General features: G+C 38.3%; 1 protein-coding gene across 1 annotated transcript in view; it reads right to left on the minus strand.

The window, feature by feature from the left end:
• The window catches only part of CNTNAP2 (contactin associated protein 2), a gene marked incomplete at both ends in the record, with an annotated part of 1,134,939 nt that overhangs the window by 343,107 nt on the left and 768,549 nt on the right, over positions 1-23,283 (minus strand). The window contains one exon of the mRNA XM_082753539.1: positions 16,811-16,930. Within this exon, the coding sequence (XP_082609665.1) occupies positions 16,811-16,930 (120 nt within the window). The remainder of the gene's footprint in view (positions 1-16,810; positions 16,931-23,283) is intronic.

The following is a 23,283-nucleotide window of genomic DNA, read 5'->3' on the forward strand; positions in this document are numbered from 1 at the left end:
AAATCCTTGGAAAGGAATCATGGGAGAGTCATTCTGTACACCTCCTGTCCATACAAGTGATGTGCATCACCAGCACTTTCACTCACTATGTATGTGTATATAGAGGTGAAAATGGATGTCTGCTGTGGATAATTCATTGCTGATTCATCTCATTCCCTCTCTTTTTTTTTTTTTTTTTTAAACAAAGAAAAACAAAACACACATACCAAAAACAAACAAACAAACAAACAAACAAACAAAAAAACTGCCAGAGAAAAAAGGAGGAAGCAAGAATTCCTAATTTTTTAACAGCAATAGTGACAGTACAACTAACCTGCCCTTTGAGGTAAATTAATTTAGAGAATTATGCATCAGTGTGCTGCACTGCACCCTGAACACTGGTTAGGAATCCTTGAGTGGAATGAATCTCTCTTCTCTGTCTTTTAAAAATTATCTGTAATCATTTCATCACTTGATTATGTATCTCAGTAATAAGTGAACTGGCACCATTTGCCAGTTAAAGAGAATTTTATATGTTTCATTTAAACTAATCTGCTCTGTGTTCTTTTAGTTATGTTGATTTTAAATTTAAAGAAAATGATGACAGAAAGAATACTTACAATAGGTAAATAGTTTTCTTCCTAGTCCCACTGTATGTCAACAAGGCAAGACAGCATTAGCAATTACAACCAACAGACTCTGAATATGACTTGCTGAAATGTCACACTTTGAAATGTTGTTTCAGGACAAGGAAGTCTTAAGGGGGAAACAAATATGAGAAAATATTTTGGTATACCAGAAATCCCCACCTGAACTTACTGACGCACACCTTCCAGGCTTCTGATGTAGTACATTTTGATCACTTGTTCCTCAAAGCCAAAAGAAGCATAAAAATGCCTTCCACAATGATATAGAGGCAAAAAGAAACAATCCTCCCCCCAAATCTGTCCCATCCAAAAAAAAACCCACAAAAATCCCTCCAAGTGTTACCATAAAAATTGTAATTACAACAACGACAACAACAAAAACCTTTTGCTATCATTTCAGGGGTAAATTAACTGTCTAGCAGTTTCTTAGATGACCAAAATAAAACAAGCAAATAAAATATTTTACAGAACATTCAAGTTTTGTTTGCAGTTTCAAAAATCGTCTCTATGAAAGGAATTTTCTAGGGATAACTGAAGCTTATCACTGATTTGAAGTATTTTGTGCTTCCTCACATCTACAATAGCACAAGTGTATGGGAAGTGAATTCAGAGTTAAATGTTTGCTTCTAACAGTCACAGTAACGGTTTAAAATAGAACTGGTTTATGTTCTCTCCTACAATACTAAATTCAGACAAACAAAACACATAGCAAGCTATCTAAGGCTCTTAGAACTCTCCTGTATCTGCGTACATAGCATCTGTATGGCTCCCGCTTGGCTTTTTGCTGCAGTTAGGCGGTTCCCTTCATCATCCTATTTCTAACAATCCCATTTTTCTTCTCCTTGAGTTTTGGATATATTTCTTCAAATACAGACTTTTGTGATCCTGCAATGAAGAAAGGGTTCCAAAAAGATCTGCTGCTTTCTAACTTCAGTTAAGAGCTGTTTCCAACAAATGAGGAATATTTTCTGATCGCAGATGGTATCAGGATTTTTTTTTTCCTTCAAAGCTAAATACTTTGACAAGACAAAGATTCTGCTATATTTTCAACCACTTCTGCTATGTCACTCTCAAAAGTCATTTTTTTCTCTTTCTTTGAGATCAGTGTACATTTAGTAGCTTTATGCCAGATGTATGGGTATAATGTGATGTTGGTGCTCCAACTACTTGAAATATGTTAAGAGGATGACATGATGCTCCAGACTTGTATGCCATGATACTCCATAGACTTATGATGCTCCATAGCTTGAGGTAGGAGAGAAAGAAAAAATAGTGAGAAATAAAAGATAGGCAGGAGGAAATGCTTTTCTTACTTGGCAACTTGAGAAGCTGCCTTAAATGCCAATGACAAAGTTTTGTCCTCTACTCCTGGGGGCATACTTCAGAAGATATTCTTTATCTTATGATTTGGATATTTTCCCTGTAGTTGCACACTGGGCTAGCTTTTCATTTTCTATGTATACAAAGGAGACTGGAGAAAATAATTGGAGATTCTAATGTGATTTACTGAAAACCCTGAGGTTAAGACACCACATTTTTTTAATGACACATTTTTGTTTAAGGAAGTCATCAGGTGTTGATTTACATCCTGCTTTCCCAATAGAATCCACCTCTTTTTAATCTATGATGATCCCTGAAATAGTTAAATCTTTCACGTTCTTGAGGAGACTGTTTCTACAGCAATATATTTAGAAGTTTTGAACATCAAAAAAACAACAACCCAAACAAACAAAACTCACAATCACATGGAACTGGAATGCATCTTTATCAGTAGGGTTGAGGAGCCTGTGGTCCTTTCCTCTTTCACCATGAAAGGCTGTCAATATGGCAAACTCAACATGTTGTCAGAGAACACAGCAACAACCTGCACTCATGATCTGTTGCCAGTTAGAATGTGATTTTAATGTAGATGCAAGTAATTGCCAAGCACAGGAGTGCCTAACATCAACTTTTGCAACCTCAGGCAAAAATAAGCAAACAAAAAAAATGCATTCTGATTTATTTCAAAAGGATTACAGATTGCAAGTTTCATCTAATCAAGACTAGTCTAAAGGCTGGCAATTACAACCAGTGAAATGCCTGAAGGTGAATGGACAGTTTACATCCAGTTGCAGAGACAACCATGACTAACTTCTTACCAGCAATCAGTACTGTGCTCCAGCGCATGAGGAGAAAAGGTACTAACCAGATTTCTTGAGATACAGTTCAGTATTGCAATGAGCTTTTTCACAAAATGTTAATTTTCATATATATTAAAGATAATGATATAAAATCTAAATGCATAATAAAAAGATACATTAATTAAACCTATAACACAAATGACATGCCTTATAAAACAAGAACAAATGGAAAAAAAAATATCAATGAACTAAAAATGAAGTGCAAGAAGTTTTCGACTACCTGACAGGCAAAGGCATGAACATATCTCATATTGTCTTCAGGTCCCTGATGGGTCTGTTTTTGTACTCTGAGGTTAGGAGGATGAACTCAACTTAGGTATGATATCAGAGATCCTGTTTTAGACGTGATCATAGAACTATAGAACAGTTTGGGTTGGAAGGACAGTTGACCCAAACTGGTCAAAGGGATGTTCCATACCATACAGCATCATGCTGAACAAAAAAACTGGGGGAAATTGATACTTGGGGAGGTGTTATGCATTGGTTGGTGGATGGTGAGCAATTGCTTTATATATATACGTATATATATTATTATTATCATTATTATTACTTTGACTTCCTTTTCTATCCTATTAAACTGTCTTCATCTCAACCTAAATTTTTACTTTTTTTTTTTTTTTTTTTTTTTAAATTGTCTTCCCGCTTCCACTGTGTTTGGGGAAGGGGGTGGGGAGAGAGAGGGGAGGAGAGTGAATAGCTGTGAGATGCTTAGCTGCCTGCTGTGTTAAACCAGAATAGAAGCACTAAAGCTGCTCTTCCCTCCTCTGTTTTAGGTAAATGATTTTGAATACTCATAATGAATGTTTTCTGTACTGAGATTACTCTGGGTAAGGTCTCTATAGTTTGATTGTCATATAAACTTAACATTTGCCAATGATAAATTGATGCTTTTGAATGATGTGTGCCAATTTTTCCTACTTCAGTTAAAAATTAAAAATGTAGTAGTTTCTTCCTCTATCACACCAGAGAAGCTACACATTAAAAAAAAAAAAAAAGGCCTTTACTAGAGAATAATTAAATTGCTCAAAACTCTACGTTTGACATGCATAAATATAGAAAATCATATCCTGAGTTGGAAGGGTTCCTCAAGGATCATCAAGTCCAACTTCTGGCCACACACATAGGACTACCTAAATATTAAGCCACGTGTCTGAGGGAGCTGTCCAAATATTTGTTGAACTCTGACAGGCTTGTATGAATGAATAAAAGCTTTGGTACCCTGGCAGTTCAGCAAATCATTTCTCAGGCAAAATGTCTGAAAAACTAATTATACAGATACGTGCAAAACATTTTCCACTGTTGGGCACTTTTCATCTGTATGTTGTGATGAATGGCACATTTATATTTCTGTCATATGTTTCTACATATGTCATTGTAAAAGCACTCCAGTGACCCAATATTTACATCAAGAGAAGGCAGAAAAATCACAGGATATGACAGTTTTGTTTTTTTTAATGTCTACTCAAGAAGTCATTGAAGTAATCATTACATGTGCTGCTTCTGTTAAAAAACAAAACAAAACAAAACAAAACAAAACAAAAAACTAGAGAGAAAGAAGGTGAGGGAAAGTGGGCAGGGAAGCCACCCCATACATTTGACCTGAATGAGGCAGGGTATGAATACATATAATGATTTTTCAACGTGTTTGAAGATTTGCAGCTTTAGGGAAAAGAATTATACTAGAAAGGGGGCAGGGTAAGTACCATTCAAATGGAGCCATTATGCTTGCATCTATTTGGGTACTGAAATGAGATAAAAGCTATATCACAGGCGTAATGACTTCAAGAAAAAAAATAACTGATATATCTCCTGGCAAAACGGATTATGAAACCTTTTAGTTCTGCTTTGTATCAGTGGTCTAAATGATGAAACAGAAGAAACAGCACAATTTCCCTACCCTCAGCAGAAACACATAAGGAACTATAGAAGTGCTGGTCAATCACTGACCAGCAGTACCATTTGTATAGACATTGGGGTAAATTAACTAAGTATCTGTGGTCCCTGTGCATTGTTCCTCTACTTCTTTCTCACCCTTTCCTCTCAAGATTCTTGCAGAACTTACACAAGATAAAATCAGATTAAACTTATAGATAAGTTTTCCTCCACCTCAGGTCAAGAAGGGAAAAAAGAGAAAGAAACAGAAAAAATAGGGAGTGATGTTAACTTATTTCTTTCTCAGTGAGACTGAAATCAAAACTTGCCTGAGGAAACTGAATCAAGCCTAGAGATTCAGAAACACATAACATCACACGGAGCATGGGATGAAGCTGTAATATACTCAAAGTTTACATCTTCCAACAAATATCTTAAAATAGCAGTTCTTTCCAGCACAGCTACTGTCATCGTGATAATTAAAGGAAAAAACCTTAAACTGGATACTGAGATAGAAACCCTCCAATATTTGGAACCTGCTGGAATTCAGATGTTACTTTTGCATTGTGGACCTGTCTCCAAAACAGGATAAAAGCTCAGCCTTAGATGACAGAGCTTTGGAAGAGTTCCCTATTGACCTAAGATCACAAACTGGGAAAAAATGAAAAGCTGTCTAATCGTTACACACTGTGTCACAAAACAGCTTCCAGGAAAATACTTCCATAACCAGTGCATTCATTTGAAAAGTTCCAGCTAGTACTAAGCAAACATTTTAATTCTGTTGAGGGAAAAAATAGAACCAAAAACCTTCATGTACATAGTTCTTTCTTAAGTATTTGGAAAACTGCTGATTTTCCATTATAATACCCTATATTTTTAAAAGCTGTGTTGCTACAGCAGGAATAGATATTTAAATGTGAAATATCAAATGCATTAACTGCATTGTGATGACACAAAATTTAAGTGCTCGATTCCTCATCACTACCAAAACACAGCACTGTCAGTATATAGCTCTAGGAGAATATAAAGACAATAGGGCTCTGGAATTTCTTTTACAATATGGAGTAGTTCATAGAGACTGTGAATAGCTGCTAGAAGCACATGCATACATGTACTTCCAAGATTTTGATTGCACTCTTAAATGGCTGGGATATCTTAGAAAACAACAATTTTTAGTTATCAAAGCAACACCTGTGACTGACAGGACTGTGACATTTGGCAGTTTCCTAAATTAAGACACACTAATGATGGACATGGACTATGCCCAGAAATATACCCAGAAGCTGTCTACTGTAATGTAATTTTCTTTTCAGTTTTTCAAAGAAAAAGATGACTGTTTTTTTGACACATTTGGGATATGTAATGCATTCTGAACACATACAGGGAAAAAGTAGAGGTACTTAATACCTTCTTTGCCTCAGTCTTTAGCAGCAAGACTAGTTCTCCTGGTACTCAGCGCCCTGAATAGACAAGGTAGATAAGGACAAGGTGTACTGGGTCTGGCTGGAATGTTAACTTTCCCGGCAGCAGCCCATACAGTGCCGTACTCTGTACTTGTAGCTGGAACAGCAGTGTTATCACACCAGTGTTGTGTCTACTGCTGAGCAGCAGTGGCACAGCGTTGGGCCTTTCTCTAACCCTCCTAGGGGGTGGGCAAAAAAGTGAGGAGAGAAACATCACTAGGGCAGCTGACCTAAACCAATCAAAGGGATATTCCATACCATGTGGTGTCACACTCAGCAATAAAAGGTGGAAACAGGAAGAAGAGAGGAGGGGTGGGCTCTCGTTGAGAAGACGTCGGTCCTCCTCTCGAACACCGGCTGCGTGCGTTGAGGCCTTGCTTCAAGGACGTGGTCAATCATCGCTCATTTGTGGGAAGTAGAGAGTAATTTCTTTCCTCTGCACTTCCATATAGCTTTCATTTATTTTGTTTGTTTGTTTTCCTCCCTTTTTCCCCTTTCCCTTTTATTTTCCCCTTAGTTAAATTGTTTAGTTCATGGTAGTCTTTATTTAATTATTATAATTATTTCCCTTTAATTAAATTATCCTTATCTCAACCCGTGAGTTGTTCTTTGCTTTACTTCTCCCCCTCCTTATCTAAAGGAGGGGGAGTGAGAGAGCGGTTGTGGGGTTTAGCTGCCCAGCACGGTAAAACCACCACAGTCCTTTTTGGCGCCCAACATGGGGCACGAAGGGTTGAGATAACAATAGAATTGATTAAACGCATACAACTAACACACTTGCTTGCTAATAACCATGTTCCTTGCCCTGTTAATAATAATGGCTTTGTTCATATGTCATGCAATTCGTGTCATATTCTCCTTTCTCCTATATATCCGATCCGACCAATTGCTACCACAACGGTGCACCGACGGCAATATCGCACCAACCGAGACTCCCTGATTCCCATCCATGAGTTGGTTCACCGACTGGAGAGTCAGGGAGTAATCAGCAAGACTCGCTCACCCTTTAATAGTCCTATATGGCCAGTACGAAAGTCTAATGGCGAGTGGAGGCTAACAGTGGACTATCGAGGCCTGAATGAAGTCACGCCACCACTGAGTGCTGCAGTGCCAGACATGCTAGAACTTCAGTACGAACTAGAGTCAAAGGCAGCCAAGTGGTATGCCACAATTGATATTGCTAATGCATTTTTCTCCATCCCTTTAGCAGCAGCATGCAGGCCGCAGTTTGCTTTCACTTGGAGGGGCATCCAATACACCTGGAATCGGCTGCCCCAGGGGTGGAAACACAGCCCTACCATTTGCCATGGACTGATCCAGTCTGCACTGGAGCAAGGGGGAGCTCCTGAGCATCTTCAGTACATTGACGACATCCTCGTGTGGGGCAACACAGCAGAAGAAGTTTTTGAGAAAGGGAAGAAAATAATCCAAATTCTCCTGAAAGCTGGTTTTGCCATTAAAAAGAGCAAGGTCAAGGGGCCTACACAGGAAATCCAGTTCTTGGGGGTAAAATGGCAGGATGGACGTCGCCATATTCCAATGGATGTGATCAATAAAATAACAGCAATGTCTCCGCCAACTAGCAAAAAGGAAACGCAAGCTTTCCTAGGCCTCGTGGGATTCTGGAGAATGCATGTGCCAGGCTATAGTCAGCTTGTGAGTCCTCTATATCGAGTGACTCGAAAGAGAAACTATTTTGAGTGGGGCCCTGAGCAACAACAGGCATTTGAACAAATCAAACAAGAAATAGCTCGTGCAGTAGCCCTTGGGCCTGTCCGTACTGGACCAGCTGTGCAAAATATACTGTACACTGCAGCTGGGGAGCATGGGCTCACCTGGAGCCTTTGGCAGAAAACCCCAGAAGAAACTCGAGGTCGACCTCTGGGCTTCTGGAGTCGGGGCTATCGAGGATCAGAAGCCAATTACACCACAACTGAAAAGGAAATACTCACAGCATATGAGGGTGTTCGAGCTGCTTCAGAAGTTGTGGGTACAGAGGCACAGCTCCTCTTGGCACCGCGGCTACCTGTGTTACATTGGATGTTCAAAGAGAAAATTCCCACTACACACCATGCAACTGATGCTACATGGAGTAAGTGGATAGCGTTAATTACACAGCGGGCTCGAATGGGAAAACCCAATCGCCCAGGAATCCTGGAAGAGATTATGGACTGGCCGGAAGGCAGAGATTTCGGAGTGCCAACAGAAGAGGTAACCCGTGCTGAAGAGGCACCACCATACAATGAGTTGCCAGAAGACAGAAAGCAGTATGCGTTGTTTACTGACAGATCCTGCCGTGTGATAGGGAGCCATCGGAAATGGAAAGCTGCTGTGTGGAATCCCATACGACGAGTTGTGGAAGCCATGGAAGGGGAAGGTGAGTCGAGTCAGTATGCAGAAGTAAAAGCCATACAACTAGCCCTAGATATCGCCGAAAGAGAAAATTGGCCAGTATTGTATCTTTATACTGACTCATGGATGGTGGCAAATGCTCTGTGGGGGTGGCTGCAGCAATGGAAAGAGAGCAACTGGCAGCGCAGAGGTAAGCCTATCTGGGCTGCTACCCTGTGGCAAGATATTGCTGCCCGGGTAGAAAACCTGGATGTTAAAGTACGTCATGTAGATGCCCACATGCCCAAGAGTCGCACTACTGAAGAACATCAGAACAACAAAGAAGTGGATCGAGCTTCGAAAATTGAAGTGGCTCAGGTGGACCTAGACTGGGAACGTAAGAGTGAGCTGTTTGTAGCTCGATGGGCCCATGAAACATCAGGACATCTGGGGAGAGATGCCACTTACAGATGGGCTCGTGATCGAGGGGTGGACTTGACCATTGAGGCCATCACACAGGTTACCCATGAGTGTGAGACCTGTGCTGCAATCAAGAAAGCCATGAAGGTAAAATCTCCCTGGAACAGGGGGAGATGGTTAGGGTTTCAATATGGTGAGGCCTGGCAAATTGACTATATCGGACCACTCCCAAAAACTCGCCAAGGCAAACGGTACATACTCACCATGGTAGAAGCAACTACTGGGTGGCTGGAAACATACCCTGTAAACCATGCCACAGCCCGAAACACTATCTTGGGCCTGGAAAGACAAGTATTGTGGCGTCATGGTACACCAGAGAGAATTGAGTCTGACAATGGGAGTCATTTCCGAAACAATCTTGTTACCTCCTGGGCAAAGAGGCATGGTATTGAGTGGGTGTACCACATCCCTTACCACCCACAAGCCTCTGGGAAAGTTGAGAGGTACAATGGACTGTTAAAGACTATGTTACGAGCATTAGATGCTGGGACGTGGAAACAATGGGACACAAATCTACCAGAAGCCACTTGGCTAGTTAACAATAGGGGGTCTGACAGCCGTGCTGGTCCTGCCGAAACAAAACCCCTACACACTGTGAAAGGAGCTAAGGTTCCCGTAGTGCATATAGGAAGGTGGATGGGGAAGGCAGTGTGGGTTGCTCCTGCCTCGGGAAAAGGCAAACCCACTCGTGGGATTGTCTTCGCCCAAGGACCAGGGTATACCTGGTGGGTCATGCAAAAGAATGGGGATATCAAGTGTGTGCCTCAAGGAGATTTGACATTGAGAGAAAACTAATCTATAATCTAAGTTATATGTTGTAGGAAGATGCTGTAGGATCAACGACAGGTCAACTTTGCAAGGAGCCGGGCAGTGCAACAAGGACTTGAACTAAGCTGGTGCTGGTGTCCAGACATCCAACTCTGCCTGCCTTGAGTGGCCACTTTGGCAGATGAAGACCTAATCATCAACAGTTCTTATGAACATTTTCCAAGAAAGACCTATGGAATGAAATGATACATCTGCCTATTAATCCTGTCCTATTAAATCCTTGTCCTGTTAAAGGACAAGGGATATTGACGAGAATGCTTGTATGCTAAAGTATGGGGATCTGAGTGTGACACAAATGTTATGGAATAAGGGGTGGAAGTTGTACTGGGTCTGGCTGGAATGTTAACTTTCCCGGCAGCAGCCCATACAGTGCCGTACTCTGTACTTGTAGCTGGAACAGCAGTGTTATCACACCAGTGTTGTGTCTACTGCTGAGCAGCAGTGGCACAGCGTTGGGCCTTTCTCTAACCCTCCTAGGGGGTGGGCAAAAAAGTGAGGAGAGAAACATCACTAGGGCAGCTGACCTAAACCAATCAAAGGGATATTCCATACCATGTGGTGTCACACTCAGCAATAAAAGGTGGAAACAGGAAGAAGAGAGGAGGGGTGGGCTCTCGTTGAGAAGACGTCGGTCCTCCTCTCGAACACCGGCTGCGTGCGTTGAGGCCTTGCTTCAAGGACGTGGTCAATCATCGCTCATTTGTGGGAAGTAGAGAGTAATTTCTTTCCTCTGCACTTCCATATAGCTTTCATTTATTTTGTTTGTTTGTTTTCCTCCCTTTTTCCCCTTTCCCTTTTATTTTCCCCTTAGTTAAATTGTTTAGTTCATGGTAGTCTTTATTTAATTATTATAATTATTTCCCTTTAATTAAATTATCCTTATCTCAACCCGTGAGTTGTTCTTTGCTTTACTTCTCCCCCTCCTTATCTAAAGGAGGGGGAGTGAGAGAGCGGTTGTGGGGTTTAGCTGCCCAGCACGGTAAAACCACCACACAAGGAAACAAAGACCTCATAATCCATGAGGAAATGGTTAGCAACCTGTTATTCCACATAGACATACACAAGTCTATGGGCCTAGATTGGAACCACCTGAGGGTACTGTGGGATCTGGCAGAAGTGCTCACCAAGCCACTTTCCATCATTTATCATCAGTCCTGGCTGTCAGAGGAGGTCCCAGTAGACCAGTGGTTAGCAAACATGATGCCCATCTACAAGAAGGGCTGGAAGAAGGATGGGGAAACTATAAGTCTGTCAGTCTGACTACACTGCTGGAAAGGGTTATGGTGACGATTATCTTGTGTGCCATCATGCAGCATTTATGGGACAACCAGGTGAACAGGCCCAGTCAGCATGTGTTTAACAAAGGCAGGTCCTGCTTGACAAAACATGATCTCCTTCTACAACAAGATGACGTGGTCAGTAGACAAGGGAAAGGCTGTGGATGTGGTCTACCTAGATTTCAGTAAGGTTTTTCACACCATTTCCCACAGCATTCTCCTGAGGAAGATGGCTGCTCAAGGCTTGGATGTGTGTACGCTTCATTGGATTAAGAACTGGCTAGGTAAATGAGCCCAAAGAGTCATGGTGAATGGAGCTAAATCCAGCTGGAGGCTGGTTCCTAGTGGTGTTCCCCAGGGCTCAGTACTGGGGCCAGGTCTCTTCAATATTTTTATCAGTGATGTGGATGAGGGGATTGAGTGCACCCTCATTAAGTCTGCAGACAACACTAAGTTAGGCATGAGTGTTGATCTGCTCAAGGGTTGGAAGGCTGTACAAAGAGATCTGGAAAGGATGGACCAATGGGCCAAGGCCAACAGTATAACATTCAACAAGGCTAAGTGCCAGGTCCTAGACCTGGGGCGCAACCCCATGCAATGATGCACGCTGGGGGAAGAGTGGCTGGAAACCTGCCAGGCAGAAAGGGACCTGGAAGTATTGGTTGATAGCCAGCTGAATATGAGTCAGTAGTGTGCTCAGGTGGCCAAGAAGACCAACAGCATCCTGGCTTGTATCAAAAATAGCATGACCAGCAGAACTAGGGAAATGATTGTCCACCTGTACTCGGCTCTGGTGAGACCACAGCTCAAATACTGTGTTCAGTTTTGGGCCCCTCACTATAAGGGCATTGAGGTTCTGGCACATGCCCAAAGAAGGACAACAAAGCTGGTGAAGGGTCTAGAGAGCAAGTCTTCTGAGGAGCAGCTGAGGGAGCTGGGGTTGTTTAGTTTGGAGAAAAAAAAAAAAAAAAAAGCTCAGGGGAGACCTTATTGTACTTTACAATTACCTTAAAGGAGGTTGTAGTGAGGTGGGGATCGGGCTCTTCTTCTTTGCATCAAGATGAGGGTAAACAGCCTCTAGTTGTACTGGGGAAAGTTTAGGTCGGATATTAGGAGAAATTTCTTTATTGAAAGGGTTGTAAATTATTGGAACAGGCTGCCCAGAGAAGTGGTTGAGTCAGCATCCCTGGAGGTCTTCAAGCAACATATAGTAACAGAATTGAGTAGCATGGGTTAATGGTGAACTTGTCAGTGCTACATTAAAGGTTGGACTAGATGATCTTAGAGGTCTTTTCCAATCTGAATGACTCTATGACTCTATAAAATATGTGAATCACTGTGGTGTTTTCACTTTGATGGGCAGCTAAAGTCAACCTCAACTGCTCTCTCACTCCCTCTCCTCAGAGGAACAGGAGAAGAAAATGAGATTAAATGGAGGGGGGGTTGGAACTAGAACCACCTATGGCAGGGGGTTAGGAGGTCCCTTCTAACCCAGGCCATTATTCTATGATTCTATAATGCAATATCTGTGATACAGTACCCTCAAGAGCTAAAGATCCAATTTCTAAATATAAAATTTTAGTGACTTTTCAAGTTATTGCCTCTTCCCTTAAGGTTTATACATAAGTGAGGGTGCAGCTTAGTCTGTAAAATTTTCCACTAGTAGAATTATCTGCAGTACATGTGAAAGTATTATGTAATCATTAAATCATCTTGTTTTTGAAAAGATGATTACTTGCTTTGGTAATAACCCCAATCTTCTTGTGAACTTGTTTTTTCCTAGGAGCAAAACTATCAAGTTACTTTTTATGTTACCTTTTTGGTCATTAAGGACTTCTTAGGTGCCAGTTCCACCTGAATGAAGGATATTTGAAGTGTGTATAAGCATCTTGAGTAGTAATTTAATATAAAGGTGCTTGTTTAATAGATTGGGTTCATGGGAACATTTAGATTTGACTCTTGTACTAGAGAGAGAAATTCAGTTAAAGACGTCTCTATTAAAATGAAATATCACTATCATGTCAGATGCGGAAATACATTTTATATTTAGTATACTCCATATGCTATTCATTACAGCTAGATCTGTAGGTTATTCATTTCACCTTCCCCCAAAAACAAAACAAAACAAAACAAAACGGAATTCAGTTAGTTTAGGTTCCTTTTCAAATATAGTGCTAGTAATGCCAGAAGCCTGCACAGTTTTCATGCTAAAACAATCTGATAATTCAGCTTTTATGCTAATATGCTATATTGCCTTTTGTTCTATGACAAGATATGTGTCATTGCTATGGAATTCTACAGAAATATGTTATTTATGAACAGTAAAGCCTTCAAATAACTTGATTCTGCCTCTTCTGTCCCTCATACATATATTACCAAAAATGCTCTCTATCAGTTCAGATCAAGGTTTAGATTGTGAATTTTCATATAAGAATGGAGCTCATCTCCCCAACTTCAATGTTTAAGATGATAATTAAAAGAAAATAAAAGCTGTAATAGATGCAATAAACAGTATGTGTATAGGTGATGTGCTATGAATAGTGCTTTGCAAAGCTATCCAAGAATGATTGTCAGTAGCTTTCTGGTTTTAAAAGTGGAGGTTAAAATTTCTTCTTATCAATTTTCACATATTTCTTGCAGTCATTTGCATTTTAATGAATAAATAGTTCTATTAGGTTATTATTTTTAAAATGTAAGTAATGAGTTACATGAATTTTAGCACAATATGTGTTTATATTGTAGTAAAGAATTGCTGATGAGAGCAATTCTGTTAAAATGTAAAATTATTTTTACACAGCATGCATGGTATACAAATGCATTAGAACTAAATCTCCTACAATATCCTCTCACTGGCTCTGAAAAGTTCACAGAAACTCTGGAACTGTTTGTACACAAGGAACATTAGGAAAATGAAACTGTTACTTTTAATTTTCTTATCTGCTTTTTTGCAGTTTTGGACACACTACTAAGACATTCTACTGTATATTTATTTCTAAAATAAATGAGCAATGCTGTATTTTTTTCATGCGTGACACCACTAATGCACTGTATTTTCACTTTACAAAGTTACCCTTGAAGAGTACCCAAAAGCTATATAGCTAGTGCTGAACACAGCAGTTATTCTGAATAGCAGAAATCGCTATAATATATCAGGAATTCTTGGCACTGTTCCTTGCGGTGTCTGTCTGATTAGTTACTGATACAGTTTAAGGTGCTAGTTATGATTTAAAAAGCCATAAATGGGTCAGGATCCACTTATTTGAAAGACTGCCTTTACACCTGTGTCTCTCAGTATAAATTGGCTGACCTCTCTCCAGTCCAAGCACTTGCGGACTTACTGCAAACCCAGAGCTTAGATCAGGCTCCTTTTTTCTACATATGCATTTATTATTCAAACACATAAATTTGTGTTTGAATAATATGAATATGAAAGAATAGTATTCTCTGGTCCTCCAAAAAGCTGTCTACCTACAAGCTCTTGTTGGGTCTGTTGCATGCGCTGTGCATGCTTCAAACCTGCCAGAGAGGCAGAGTTACTCTTACTGTTTCAACTTGTAATAGTACCTTCATGTTCAAGCTGCTGCTGATGAAGTCTGAGGAATCACACATATGCCAGACTTACAGTGCAAATAATTCAAATCCAAACTTATTATGCTGACAGTTGGAGAGAGTCAGGGGATACATCTGCTGTATCAACTGCCCAATATTTCACATCAGAAAGAAGAGCTGAGACAATTGTCATGTATTAATAGATTAAATAAATACTGAACTCCTGGAACAAAACAATGCCCCATTTTCATTTTTCACTATCATATTTTTCTGCCTCAACATGGCAATGCAGGTGACTGAGACAGGATATCTGTGAGAATGCCCTGATGGGATATTATCCAAGCAAAACCAATGTTAAAGGCAGAAAAATTAAAATTCCACACAACAAAACCAAAATTTCTGAGACCATATATATCACTTCATTAAATTACTTGAAGGTAATTAAGATAAGTCATTCTAGTACCAGTTAAAAAAATGACAAAGAGTCACACAACTGATTTTTCTTGTAAATAAACTTTATTCGCTTCCTATGGTGGTAGATGGGGGAAAGTCAATAATACCTGGATAGACAAAAATAATCTGACATGTTGAGAAAGTTGCCTTTGGACCACAGACATTACTGAAATAGTTTTCAACAAATACAGAACCACTGGATGAGAGGATCATAGAATATCCCATGTTTGAAATGGACTTTCAAGTCCTTCAATGATCATCATGGACCTTCAAGATCCTTCAAGGATCATCAAGTCCAACTCCTAGCTACACATAGAACCACACAAAAATAAACTATACGTCTGAAAGTGCTGTCCAAACACATCTTGAATTTAGCAGTCTCGGTGCTGTGACCACTTCCTCAGGGAGCCTGTGTCAGTCCCTGACCACCCTCTTGGTGAATAACTTTTCCCTAACACCCAGCCTGACCCCAAGCTGTCCCAGCTCCATGCTGCTCCCCTCAGGTCCTATCACTGGTCACCAGAGAGTAGAGCTCAGTGCCTATCCCTCCACTCCCCATTGTGAGGAAGCGGCAGGCTGCCATGAGGCCTTCCCTCAGTCTCCTCTTTCTCTAGGATGAAAAAAGCAAGTCTTCTCCTCTAGACCTTTCACTGTCTTTGGTGCCATCCTTTGAGCACTCTCTAATAGTTCAACAATAATAAGTTATTATTAGTTCAACAATAATAAGAACAATAATATTGTTCATAGATGAAGTTTTGGGCAGTGCCCAAAACTTCACACAGTACTTGAGGTGAGGCAGCACCAGCGCAGAGCAGGACAATCCCCTCAGCGGGCTAGCAGTGCCATGCATGATGCACCCCAGGGTGTGGTTGGCCCTTTTGGCTACCAGATTAAGCTCATATTCAAGTTGTCATCTACCAGAACCCCCAGATCTATTTCCAATGAAATGCTCTCCAGTCTCTCATCACCCAGTCTGTACATATATCCAGGGTTGCCTCATCTCAAGTGCAGAATCTGGCACTTGCTCATTAAGTTTCATGTCCTCAGTGATTGCCCAGACCTCTAATTTGTCAGGTCCTCTGTGGAAGTCCTCTCCACCCTCAACAGAGTCAACAGCTCCTCCTAACTTAGTGTTATCTGCAAATTTATTTTGTATGCATTTGAGGCCTGCATCCAGATTATTTATAAATATATCAAAGAGCACTGGCCCCGGGGAAAATGGAGCCCAGGGGAACCCTGGTAGTGACTGTCCACCAGCCTGATGTAATCCCATTTACCAGAACCCTTTGAGCCTATTGTTCACCCATCGTATTATGTATTTATCTAGCTGTGTGCTAGACATTTTGTCCAGAATAATGCTGTGAGAAACAGTATCAAAAGCTTTGTTGAAATCCAAAAAAAGATTACAAAAATATGCTGATACACAACAGTTTTGGTAAATAGCTATACATATATATATACGCATATATATATGTGTGTATATATATATATATATATATATATATAATGCACCACTGATGATACAAAGGCCTGTTAAAGTTAATTAACAGCTCTAATTTAAAAAGCTTATAAAATGGATTAGTTACTGCTTTCCTCAGAATATACTGCATGGTGACTACAGTTGTCCCCTCTCCTGAAAAGCTCTCAACAATTATTTCTCTTTTGCCAAAAAATATGAATTATGAAATTCCCCTTTTTCCCAGTTATAATAAAAAAAAAAAAAAAAGAATTAGCAAATATAATGCAGTTACCTGTCATATTGCAGTAAACTTTCAAAGGTCCCAGTGCCCCACTGCCATCTGGATCTATCCAGTAGTAATTTGAAGTTTTGCCCAAGTGTTTGTATGCTTCACAAGAGAGTTCATAAATAGCTGGAATAAAATAAAATACAACAATAAGTATCTTCAAATCCTGGAGCAGAAATAAATCCATAATAACAGTAAATTGACCTTATTTGTATAAAGAACTATACCTTTGACATTAAAATAATGTCAATAACTTTCATAGAAAATAAATATTTCCAAAAAATACAGAAGTGATTAAAAACTTAAGGCTTATTTATTTATTTATTTATTTATTTATTTATTTTTCCCTCTACACATAAGAAAAAGTCAGAATAGGGAGAGAATTCTAACAACTTGGGGGAAAGTGTTGGAGGGGAGGAACAACCAAAGATTTTTCGAGAGTAACTTAAAACCTTTTTTTGAAAATACCTTGGTTTAGAACTTTGTTTATACAGTGGTTTTTTTTTTTTTTTTTTTTTTTTTTTTTAAGTGTTTTCGTGTTGTTGTTGTTTAAGTTGTATATTACAAAAGAAGATTTCTATTGATACAACATACTTTTCCCTTCAGTTTTCTTTAAAGATATACATCAAAAAGGTTTTGATTTTTTTTTTCAGTAAATATTAGATTTTTTGGGGTATTATTGTAACTCAGAATAAAATAGTTTCAAAATCGTGAAATTTCTCACTACACATAATACATGTCTCTATACAGCTCTGCAATTACATTACTACATATCTACATAAGTCCCAGCAAGGTCTAAAATTTCTTCATGTTTACTGGAAGAAGTTTAGCCAACTTAGCAGAGGTTTTTTCTTATTTTTCCTTGACCTCTGTATACCACTTTTTATTTCACCTCATAAAACTGCTTGTCAGGTTGTGTTATGAAGATAACACACAATGCTCAGATATCAGAATATATCAAGCATTGTTGAGATGCTTTTCTAATAATGCCCAGGTTTTCCTTGTAGTACATGACTATTTTGATGTGCAGTATCTATAAACAAACAACAGCAGTCACTTTATGTACAGAAAAGTTATATATTTAAAAGTTATACAAATATTAATATTTTAAATGCAAATTCAGACAAAAAAATGACTACTATTTTTTTTTTTTTTTTGTAAGTCTTCTCTCTTGTGCAAGGACCAAATGTTACAAGTTTTTTTGTTTGAAATTAATCAATCAGCTGATAAAATAAATGAAATGTTTGTTTAACCACTTCATAACCACTCTACAATTTAATCTATTTGTTGGCAATTCTTACAGCTGATCTGAAAACACCAGCTGTATTTCAAATGTCCAAAAGGATGAGCTGTTTTGTTGGGTGCTGATTGTAAGTGGGTGACTGATCACATACATATATGTGCACACAAACATTTAAAGACCTCCAAACAACTATCAAGATGCAGGAAGGACAGTGGAGCTGAAAAGAAATCTTCAATTTTGATGGGGCATAAATGCAAAGCAAAAGATACAGGCATAAAGAAAATCTCTTTGTTGATGCTATAAGAAAAATAATTTTCTGGAAGATTTTACTTGTTCATTGCAGGGTCTAAATTCAATTTAATATAAGTAGACATTGTAATTAAATTGTGAAATATTCCAAGACATTTCCCCTCCTTGCTCCCCAAACTAAAATCAACAGATTATTTCATTATCAAGGAGATACTCTGACTGTTTGCAGACATTTTATACAGATTTTCAGTTACAAGATATTAAGTAATTCATAATCTGTTTGTTTTTTCTCCAGAAACGTATCTTTAACTCTCAACACATTATCTCAGTGTAACCACAAAATAGCATCTTTGTTAATGTAGTTGTGACATTGTGTCACAAATTTTAATAGATCAATTCAAGGTCAAGCAAAGAAGATTACAAATACTCTTTATGATTTTCTGGAAATTTGGGGACTTTTTTCATTTTTAAACTGTTTCAGAAAACTAAAGGAGCTTTGTAGTATCCAAATCTATATGTAAATCCACATGACATTTTTCTCCAACTTAGCTCCTTTCAAGAAGATAAGTCAGTCTTTGAGCAGAGATGCTACCGGAAAGAAAAAAAAAAAAAAAAAAAAAAGAAGTATAATAGAGAAGACAAAGCTAACAAGTTATACTGTTCATTTATCCAATGACATGGAATAGTTTACAGAAAATTAAAGATTCAGTCCCCTGCTTTCTATTCTTCTGGAATGGGAGAACTAAGTGTTTGGTAGTTATTTAACAGCACAAAAAGGATAAATTTCTGTAAGTCAGCATTTGTTAAGCATCAACCAAATGTTGAACACCAAACAATGGAGATGAAGATAGTTCTTGAAATAAAGACAATGCATTGGGATATTCTGAATAAATTCAATTTGTGGAAAAATATGAGGGTGTGATGGGATTTTGGCAGTTTTTATTCTGATGTAGATGTATACCTCAAGACCTTGAAAATGTATTATCAGGAATAAATAAAAATGAAAAGACAGATCTTGAATTAAGAAGCAGTAATGTACAAATCATGTAACAGGAATTCGGGAATAAAATGAAAGGATAAGTGAAGTTAGTATAATAGAATATATTATTATATTCTATAATAGAATATATTATAACAGAATAATTCGTAATTGAGATTCAATAGGAAACAATCATGTTCTGGTATATGGAAACATTTGATGAAAGAAAAAGACCTTTATGTTGAATTCAGATGTCTACTGGTAGTCACTAATATAAACAGCAGAACAGAAGTGGAAAGCCTTAGGAAGATTAGGCTTTGAAGGGAAGCAGGGTAAGGCATGATACCAAGAACTCAGAGAAGCAGAAGACAGGATGCCACAGGATCATATCATGATTCAGTCCTTCCTTTTATGGCATTTGAAATGGTGCAGAAAGATTAGTCAAACGTGTAAGGGTGAAAAGGTAAAAACAGAAGTTCTAAGAAACCCAAAGAAAACGTATAACAGATGAAAGGACAAGTATTTAACAAGTCATTGCTTTGGAAGACAACAAGTTAATTAAATCCCATATGAAAATGAAAACAAAATACAGCAAGGAAGAGACCATGGCACAATCAAAGCATTAATAAAGAAAACAATTAAGAGATCCAGGAAAGACAAGTCAGCAAAATTCAAGACTTGGATATAACATATAGATGTACATATGCACATAGAGTACATATGCAAATAAGGAGAAACGCCTGCAGGAACAGGAACAGGAAAAGGTTTTTACTGAGGATTTCTTCTGGGAGATAGGGGAAAAAAAAAAACAAAAAACAAAAAAAAAAAAAACAGAAAGACACATAGCAACAGATTTTTGGAAGTAGGAGTAAAATAGCAAAAATGTGCATTTGCTTTCTTGGCAGCTGGTCCAAATACACAATATATACTCTTAATGGAATTCAGAATATTATTAAACATCAAAATCTTTCAAGATGAAGATAAAACTCACTACATCTGCATTTCTGGCCAGATAAGCAACTTCTAACGTAATACATCCAAGTATTAAATCAAAAGAAGGTTAATAATATTCTTTCTGATAAGAAGAGCGAAAAACAAACAAACAAACAAAAACAAACAACTACACACACAACAACAAATCAAACAAACCAAAAACCAACCAACCAGCCATCCACAACAAAACAAAAAGAACACACTCTATAAATGACTTTTTCTATCAACTTGACATTCTTTCATATCACATCAAAAACTGTCAATGAGAAAAAAGTGATGAAAACCTGGTCAGGACAGAACAGTGATCTGAGTTCTGATTTAAACTTCATTTAAACTCTTGGTGTAAAACACCAAGCTTCTTTAACTGTAGTAGCCTAAGCAGAAATCTAGTCATTTTAATCAGTTGACAAAAACAACTACAATGCATTTTGTAATTCACTATTGACTAAGCTAGCATCCATAACAGTGGGCTTTAGCACATATTGATGTATGAAGTTTTTCTTTTTACAAAAGTTAGGCTAGGGAAGCAGAGTAAGGGAGAACAACTTAGGAGTAAATAAAAAACTAACACAGATATCTACATCATTTTCATTGTTTTATATACTCATGGGTTCTCTTCTCCCAGAAGAACTGCTTATCTGAACCCTAAAAGGGAGGTAGTGATCAAGGAAAACATTTCTTTCTTAGTTTTAGGATCCTATATTTTAAATATCTGGGGAAAAGTTCAGACAACAAGTTTACCTAATAGTGTTTTTTTCTAGCTCCAGATTGTTTGCCAAAATTTGGAAGCAGTCATCTCTTAGATTTAAATGTCTGTTTATTCATTGAGGGAAATGTGGTCTTAATCCTGTTTTACTTTCTGACAGGAGTGAAGATCAGGAGTTATCCCATGCAGCTTACACAGCTGCTGGTTATTTCTAGAATGCAGAATAACTGAAATACAGAAAAGATTTAAGAACTCTTGTCACTTTACATGCTGTAAAGTGACAGAGTTTCAGTAGCACCTTGGTGAACTAAAGTTTCTGTAACACTATGTAAAAAGCAGTTTTCATTTAGGGCTAACAAATATCTTCCTTTTATAAGTACAAAGCTCATTATAAATACGAGACCTAGCTTGTTAGTCTGCACTATGTAACATAATGAATGTATTGAAATGCATTTTGTTTCTGTCGGTGAACATGGCTGCGGCAGGGGATAAACTCCTCTGAACTTCTGCTAATGCAAGAGTAAATTTCCTTAGCTTTATGAGGGTGTAAGAAAGGAGTAGATTCACAGGAAATGATAGAATTAAATGAATATAAAAGTGACAAAAGTAGGAAGTACATCAGATCCACAAAGTCCTTCTACTCCTCTCCATTAATTTCAACTTCCCAGAAATATATTGAAAGCTAAATAGAATTATAAGGTGCTTGGATTTAGGTCACCCAAGTTGGTTTCAGCTCCTGAGCTCCTTTAAAGGGCTTAAAAGCACAAGAAAGGGGAAGAAAAAACAAAATTACTCAATAAATAGTTTTACACTGAATGGCATACCTGCAATTTTAGAAATTAACATTGATTGCAAAATCTTTCTGACTCTACATCTCTAGAGTTGTACAGCTATTTTTTATTATACTGTGAAGTTTTAGATCATTTTTCCAGGAATGAAATACCAGCAAAAATGGACAAGGAAAGTAATCTTTGCAAAATACTGAGATTATGCCTGACCACATAAAGATATTGCTATGTTTCAGCAGTGTTCATAGAAATAGATGTTTTACACATTTTAAGTACCTATTAATTATTTTTAATTAGAACATTGAAAATTCCCCAAATACCCCAGTTATAAATACCTAAATACTATTAACCTCATATATCCTCAACTTCTATTTTTTTTTTTTTAAAGGCATACTTTCATCAAATTATAGTACACTTCAAAATTACTGTCTTTTGACTGGCCAAAGACAAAGCCATTGTACTCATGTTTCTGGAACGTGGGAGATTAAACCAAGAGATAAAACCAAGAGCAAGAAGAATTTCTCAGCCTTAATTAGGTTTAAGGCTGAGAAACAAACAAAACCAAGCAATTTCAGTCCTAAAGGCAAGCCCAGCCCCTGGCATCTCCACATACCTTCAGTGTGAAATTAATATTTGACATTTTTTTTTCTCTTTTTTCCTAGAACACAGCCATTGAAGGGGCCCTTGGTTTGCTCTTGCAGTTGGTCAGTTTAGACATGAATTACAAGAGCTCAAAACCATACCATCCTTGTACTGTGGCCATGTGAGATTAGTAAGAACCTATTACACATAGCACAGCTATCTTACTCACGGAAGTTCAAATGCAAGATAACTTAACCTTATCTTAATCCTGGTTTAGTTCTGCCATTATTAACATAATTAGATAATTATTACATTGTTATACAAGATGTTCCAGGAAAAGGTTGTTGAGTTGGGTCCAAATTATTTTTGAAGGAAAAAAAAAAAAAAAAAAGAGGAGAGGAGAAAGAGTGGAATCATTTTGTTGATCATATTTAGTGTTAACAGCAGAATCATATGACTGAGATGAACCTTAAAGACAATCTAAACCACCTTGGTCCCAAAAAGCTTTAACATCTATTTTCCTGACAGAATGATTAAAAATAAACAAACAAAACAAAACCAACCAACCAACCAAAAAACAGTCAAGTTCAACAAAGAAAAGCACAGAGTTCTGCACCTGGGGAGGTTCCCCCCTCCTCCCCCCAGAAGGCAGCTAAGTACTACACAGCTGCTGGCATCCACAGGTGGGATGGGGGAGAGAATCAGAGAACTAAAGGCACAATAACTCGTGGTTCAAAATAAAGACACTTTACTAGGTAAAGCTAAAGCTGTACATGCAAGCAAAGCAAAATAGTGAATTCATTCACTACTTCCCATCGGCAGGCAGGTGTTCAGCCACTTGCGGGAAAGCAGGGCTCATCATGCTTAACAGATTCTTGGGAAGACAAACGCCATCACTCCAAACATCACCCCTTTCTCCTTCTTTAACCAAGTTTTTAC

Source organism: Aythya marila (genome assembly GCF_965140915.1).
Source record: "Aythya marila genome assembly, chromosome: 2".
NCBI classification, from domain to species: Eukaryota; Metazoa; Chordata; class Aves; order Anseriformes; family Anatidae; genus Aythya; species Aythya marila.